This window comes from Pygoscelis adeliae, unplaced genomic scaffold (assembly GCF_000699105.1).
Source record: "Pygoscelis adeliae isolate BGI_AS28 unplaced genomic scaffold, ASM69910v1 Scaffold38, whole genome shotgun sequence".
Taxonomy (NCBI): domain Eukaryota; kingdom Metazoa; phylum Chordata; class Aves; order Sphenisciformes; family Spheniscidae; genus Pygoscelis; species Pygoscelis adeliae.
The window spans coordinates 20,408,152-20,415,067 of NW_008825614.1; the positions used below are offsets into that span (position 1 = coordinate 20,408,152).

General features: G+C 36.8%; 1 protein-coding gene across 1 annotated transcript in view; it reads right to left on the reverse strand.

Moving 5' to 3' along the window:
- The window catches only part of LAMA1 (laminin, alpha 1), an 84,008-nt gene that overhangs the window by 72,479 nt on the left and 4,613 nt on the right, over positions 1-6,916 (reverse strand). Inside the window, 1 exon segment of the mRNA XM_009333073.1 lies at positions 1,011-1,253. Coding sequence (XP_009331348.1) covers positions 1,011-1,253 — 243 coding nt within the window.

The window sequence follows — 6,916 nt, forward strand, 5'->3', positions numbered from 1 at the left end:
ATTCCTGGGTTTGTATTTGTATGGCCTATTAGACATCAGACATACATTACAAGAGGCGCTGTTCGTACAGAGTCAACCTAAGGGCTTTCTGGTTAACAGTGTGGAGAAACAGGTTAAGTTTCTTTGTCTGTTCCATCTGATCTGTGGGCATATGCTTACATCACTGCAATAAACACTTGATTAAAGTGAATGGGACTTGATGTTACTGAATTTCATTGGGTTTTTTTCTTGCTGAAACATAGTTTACGTTTATGTGAAGAAGTTTGACACACTTTAGCCCTTAGCTGCATACACTCCAGTCTTTTTTTAATCCAAGAAATAAAAATATATTGGCTTCTGTTAAGCCAAGAGTTACTAGCATTCTCCGTGGGATAACACTGCATTTATTATCACACTCTTACATTATAGCATTCACAATAGAATAACCGCTGGTTTTAATGTATCATTTCATTATGTGGCTGCCTCTATGTAATAAATTACACAAGTACCATGAATAGAGTTGGTTAAAAGAAAGAACAATCAACAGTGAGGCTGCACAACTCGTAGCTCTTTTAATTATGCTACATCCCTGAAACAACGCCAAGGCTTGTTTAGGAGTTCCAGCTGTGCCGAGCACTTCAATAGTGTTTGCAGCTATATCTCACACAACCAGGTGTTCCTCACACAGGGGTTTATTAAATGAAAAACCTAGCAAAACATAGAGCCTCTGTTATAGTCTTTCAGGATAAAGCAACTAATAATTCACAGCTAATAGCTACCATCAAATTATGTGGAGAGAGAGAACAAAGAGTTTAGTAACAGGAATACGTAGAGGCAAAGACATGTTTCATCCCAACATTTAAAAGTTTGCTGTACTGGTACACGATGTAAAGATAGTATCATTAAAGAAGAATAACAGATCATCTGGTAGTGCTGAGAGTGATTAACTCTGTAACTGTAATCCAAACATTTTCAAATTGCTATCAGTCCATGTTCTTACTCACAAACCGCAAGTGCAAAAGCAAACATACCTCTCCATGTTCCAGGGGAACTAGTCTGGAATAATAGGAGGTGCAGATCACTTCATCATCTCTCTTGTAAGTTGGCGGCCCAATTCTTGGCGTAATATTATAACGAGTTAAACATTCGGTATCGCTAATTGCATAGTACTGCCATGGTCTGAACTCTGTGCCATCTATGGAGCGTTCCAAAATCCAGTTTCCAGGTCGTGGAGCATTAGCAGCTTTGATGATGACATATGCAACTTGAAAGACCTAAAAAAATGCAAGAAGAAAATTTTAACATTTCATTATGCTGTAAAAGACCACTGGAAGCCAATTGGGTACTAAACTCAAATTTTAAAAGCAGTATATGGTTTGGCACAAATTTGGTACAGTGACTCTGGCTAAAATTTTTGCACAAACTTTTGCAAAAGGCCAGTCTAATCTTTCACTAACAGAAATATCTATCATTTTTTTGTCAAAACTCTCAACGTTACAACAAAACATTTGTTTATGTGACTAAGAAAAGACCAAATGTATTCAGTGCATCATTCTGTGTTAATGTAATAGCTGAAATACATACCTACATTGTACATTTCAGGATTACTTGGGTATAACATTCTTTCTATGGGAAATGTGCTATTTAGCTTTTCTGAACCACTGAGGGCTTCAAAGAAGTGGGTTGTTTTTTTTTTCAAAACAGCTGCAACCCAAACAAGTCTTTGTTTCACATTTTAGCTGGGAGTTTAATCCTCTCAGTAACAGCATTTCTGATAAGCTTTTTACATCCTATATTAAAAATCTCTGTGCATTCCATTTTCATTCTGTGTTAAAGTTATTTAAGCAGAAGACTATTTACAGGCACTGCTAAAAACACACAGAGACGAATGAGTGTGACAAATATAAGCACAATAACCTTATTTAAGAACAGTAGCTCTTGTAAGGTGTGTACTCTCTAAGCTATACAAGTATCTTGACTAATCTTGACTAATTTTTTAACAATCCTGCGTCCAAAGTGAAATCCCCATCCACACAACAGCACTGTTCAGCACTTCTGTGAGTAGGCAGGGCAGTAATTAAGTTTATATCACCTTTTAAATGACCTTGTCATGGCAGCTAGAGAACCTATACTGGCCCCCAACTAGCATTAGACACTAACACTGAAGTGCACTTATTGCAAAGCTACTATCTTCTTCCTTACCTAATACCTACTACATCACCTCACTTAAAAAGGCTGTCTTTGCAAACTGATAAGACTTCTATATAGGAGTTTAATGTTTTATATGCACTATAGTATCAAGTCACATTTAGATGAAAGAAAAATGCCATATTATTCAACCATCTCAGAGGTATGTATTCTCACTTGAGCAGACTGCCTGCATGTGCAGTATTAATACTGTGTTGAGCTCCAATTCGGTCACAATTAGTTCTTTCAGACATTTTAAATTTAATATTTTTTTACGGTTTGGGTTTTTTTTGCAATACAGATTAAAGCTAGAGCAAGAATAGCACTTGCCACATAAAAGCAGATTTTGATTTTGTCAAATGGGGAAATAACAGAGATAAATAGTAATTGCATTGTGTGTGCCATTCAGGAAACTACTTTTGAAACAAAACATTATTTAAGTGAACAGAGCTTTGCTGAGGAGACCTTGCAGACATGAGAAGGAAAAAAAATCGGTGATACTTATCTTCAAATTCTGACTTACTAGATTTAATACCTTAAAAAAAGTCAAACAATCTCAGTTTTGATTAAAATCAGACGTAACTTAGAACATGATACTCACTTGGTCTGATTTGCTTTCCAGGTACTCCAGTTTTATCCTCTGAGACAACAAGCACATACAAACAGAACATTTCCAGTTGTTTCAATAAATATGAAAATTTACACAAACTGAGGATTTTGTCTACTGGCTTATATGACATTTCAGCAACGCAAGCAGAAGCAAACAAAAAGAGAAGCCAGCCCACTGTTTAGTCACAGCCATAGAGTCTTAGAAATAAAATCTCTCTGGGATCTGTGTCCTCTGTCGTTCAACACAATCTTAAAATTTGATCAAAGTTAAGTGAATACCAAAAATTATAATCCAACTTCCATGAAGAGAAGAGCCCCTCTTAAATAAAACTTACATCAAGCCAACAAGGTCCAACTGAAAAAAATGCTAAAATACATGCTTGTAAGGGAAAAGAACAGAATTTGGGCAGACTCCAAGTCAAGCAACTGTATTCCCTACATACAACCTGGATTTCATTGATTCAGTCAGCAGTAGTTGAGTTATATACCTGTTTCATACTGGGTTATGCACAAGCAGAATCTGGGGTATCATCATTTCAGTACTCCTAACCTGAAGACACTTGCATGTGACAAGAGTAACTTGTATGGGTATTTTCTCCACCACAGAAGAAAACTGCAGAAACAATTAAAACTAGGGAACTTTTACTGACTGAGCTTAGGAACTGCTATGCACCTCCAAGTTCCTTTGAAGTCAATCATCTCTCTCAAATGCATAAAAGATGCAAGACTGGAACCCCATTTTTTTTCCAATGCCATGGTAGAAAATTTTCCTCAAAACCTCTTATGTGTCTTTTATTTATTTATTTTCCCCTCTCTGCTTGCTGTCACCAACTAAACTACTTCCCTACTTATTACACAGTTGGCTGAACAACAAATGATCTACTTTTGATTACTGTGAGATTTTTCAAGACCCATTATAGTCTGCAGCTGATGTAGCTAGTTTTAAATCCAGCTCCAACTAGTAACAATGAGCTATCCTTCATCACAAACTAACTCAGCCACTGCTGCAGAAGAGATATTCACAAGAGTATGCAAGTTAAATTTATTTTAAATATCAAGTTTCTTGGTGAGGGGGGAGTGAAGGGAAAAGCCAGTTAAAGATAAAAATTTTCACAGCAACTAGGCACATATTCAACAAATTAAATCTTTTCAAGTCAACATTTTTCCAGAAAAATAGCAGCCATGTCTGGTACTCAAGACATCTAGGGATTGATTTTTTCCTGCATGCCTACAGTTCGCCAACAGCTGAAATGAAGACATTTGACACTATGAACCCAAAAGAGGCATTCAAAAATCAGTGAATGGTTCTATAAACATTTAAGTATGCGCAGTGCAGAAAACCATTGCCTTCTTTTCCCCCAGACCCTCTCAACTCTCTTCCATTTACACACATAGCCCATAGGTACCCAAAAATACTTCAGAGGTAAATTCACGGGATAATGAGTATCAGGAACACCAGGAAAATTTGTCAGCCCCTGAAATAATATAGGTTAAATATAGAAATGAAAGGATATTGTATACATGCTCCTGCAGTCAAGAAATCACAAGACAACCTATCAGTAGGAGTTATATTCTCAGGGATTATGTTTCCAAGCAAGGGAATGAAGCTGAAGGGATTAAGGTGTTCCCAGCGTTTGCAGATGAAGACATTTTAAGGAATCTCAGCAGGTAGGGGTTTCACAGACCTCATATCCCACTGCCTCTGCAACCCAAAATGGATCTGAACCAGGAACTCTATGTAATGAAAGCTGATTTTCCAACATCCTCAGAGCACTTCTTTACAGATATTTACTTTTATAAATTCTTCAGGTTTGAACATCACTTAATGCAATTTCTTACCACTTTCCACATCCATGCAGTGTCCACTAACCAGCCACGTGATAAACTTGAGCTGTGTGGCAAGAGTTAATGATTTGTACACTTTAATTTGACTGTATAGCTTTCCCAGAACTCATTTCCTTATTGAGCTACAAGGGTAAAAAGGGCAAGCCAAAGCAAGTTAGCAATTCTCAAACAGCCACAGGAATGGCATAGATTAAAAGTGTCATTTTACAGGGATTTCAATCCCAACAGTAAGGACCAGCCAAATAATTTGTACTGAAGAACCTCTTCTTCGTAGCAGCAATGCCAACGGAACAAGTCACTTCTGTTTTATTTAGACTTTCTAATGACCTTGTTTCCCCGAATGCAGAACCAGCAACACCAAGCGCATTATTCTTGAAACCGATTTATAAATGAACCCTTCTCCCCATTCATCAAGAAATTTTGCATATGTTTTTGCTCAAGACTGGCAGTGGCCACGCAGCAGACGCTAGCCGAAAAGTCCCCATTTCCAAGGGCATGGTCAGTGCTCTACAACGCACACAGACACATGCCCTGGCAAGCACAGTTTGCCTGGTAGTCTTTTTGGATAAAGACTCCCAGTTATACTTTTCAATTTACACAAATGGAGATAACTATAAGGGAAGATTCTGTCTTTTCATATCTATGAGTATTTGAGCCCCAGGCTCCAAAAGCGAAAAGTTAAAGGGAAAGATGAGTCCCAACACATTATTTTTTTTCTAAATTTCAGAAATGTTTAACCTATTAAGAATGGAGGTACCAACTGCTACTTCAAATCTACACCCCAATTCAAATCCAAACTCTACCTGACCTTGAAAAAACCTGAAAGGAGGATATGATTTTAGGACCTCAGGGTCACTTTAAGTGTCCTATTGCATACCTTACTGAAATCACACTGGCATAATGTAAACCGTATAATGCAGAAGACTGCAAAATGAACAAGCCTGGAGGAATGCAAGGCTCTTGGCAGACTGGTTCCTCCTAGTTTTATAAATTCAGCTAAATCTTTCCTTCAGGATGAGTGCAGAAAGGGAATCTAAAAAACAGCCAAGTATGTTTTTCAAAATAGCATGACAAGACCTGTGGTGAAAATGTTTGTTACAGCTAACATTACTCCGCATTTTAAGTGAAACTGAAAAATCCATTCTGTTCAGTGCTGTCAATGCATATAAACCTGGTTACCAGAAAAGCCTCTTTTTCTCAGATTTTGTTTTACTGCCCAAAAAGTCTAAAATTAATCTGTCCAAACTCTCAAAGAGTAGAAGACTATATGAAGGGATATTCTCAGTATCAGCCTATATTGTTCACAGAAATATCTTTTTAAGGGATAAAGATGGATTCAGGCTCTTATTAGACCAGCAATTGCTTGCAACATTTTGCTTCGAGGAGTCTGTGATGTTAAAAGTGCAAAATAAACCAAACCCCGTAGAATTTCTAGTCTTCTAAATTATCTTTTCTGTAAGATTTTGATTCATTATGTGCAACCATTGTTTTGGAATAGAAGAAAAATTCATTTTACTCAAGAAATGTATTGTAAGAATGTACAGATGAGCACCCTGAATCTTGCATCATCAGTTTTACAAAGCCACAAGACTTTTAAGGAAGCTTGCCATGTACAATAAATTAGCACTGGTCCAGTGAAGTCAACAGACTAATATCTTTTTTCATCAGCAAAGGATTTGTCCTTACAGAAATCTCTTCTTCCCAATTGATTTCAAGATAAAAGCTCTGTAAAAATTGTATTATAATACTTACATTATTTTTTACTTTCTAATAGCAGAAACCAGAAATTACTCCTGCATCAGCCTCGGAGTGGTAATCCAGTACTCATGAAATATTCATGAGCTATGACTTAATCAAAAGTGAAGATGTTTTCTCTACTTGATACTAGGAGTCTTCCAAGAACAACTGGTCTTGCTTTACAATTCAAGAACTTTGTGATATACAAACTTCCGTCTTTCTGCTATGCCTAGTACAAAGTACCCTTAAATGCCACTAAAAGTCTGAAGCATGGTAATAAAACTGAGGAAAATATTCTTCATTTAATGGTGCGACAGAGAAATATTTCACAGCTGGCCCGAGCACACTGCTGACATTTCTAATAGTCAGCATTTATTTTAATTTGTTATAATTTCACAAAGTAGCTGTCCAGAGGAGTCAAACACAGGCAAAAATGCTGTTTTTATCTAAAACTGCTGCTGTGCATTTTGTTTCTGTAGAATTGCCAGTGTAGGAAGCACAAGGTCATAAATCAAATCTTTATATTTTGTACATCAATACTACACCTCATTGCTAAACT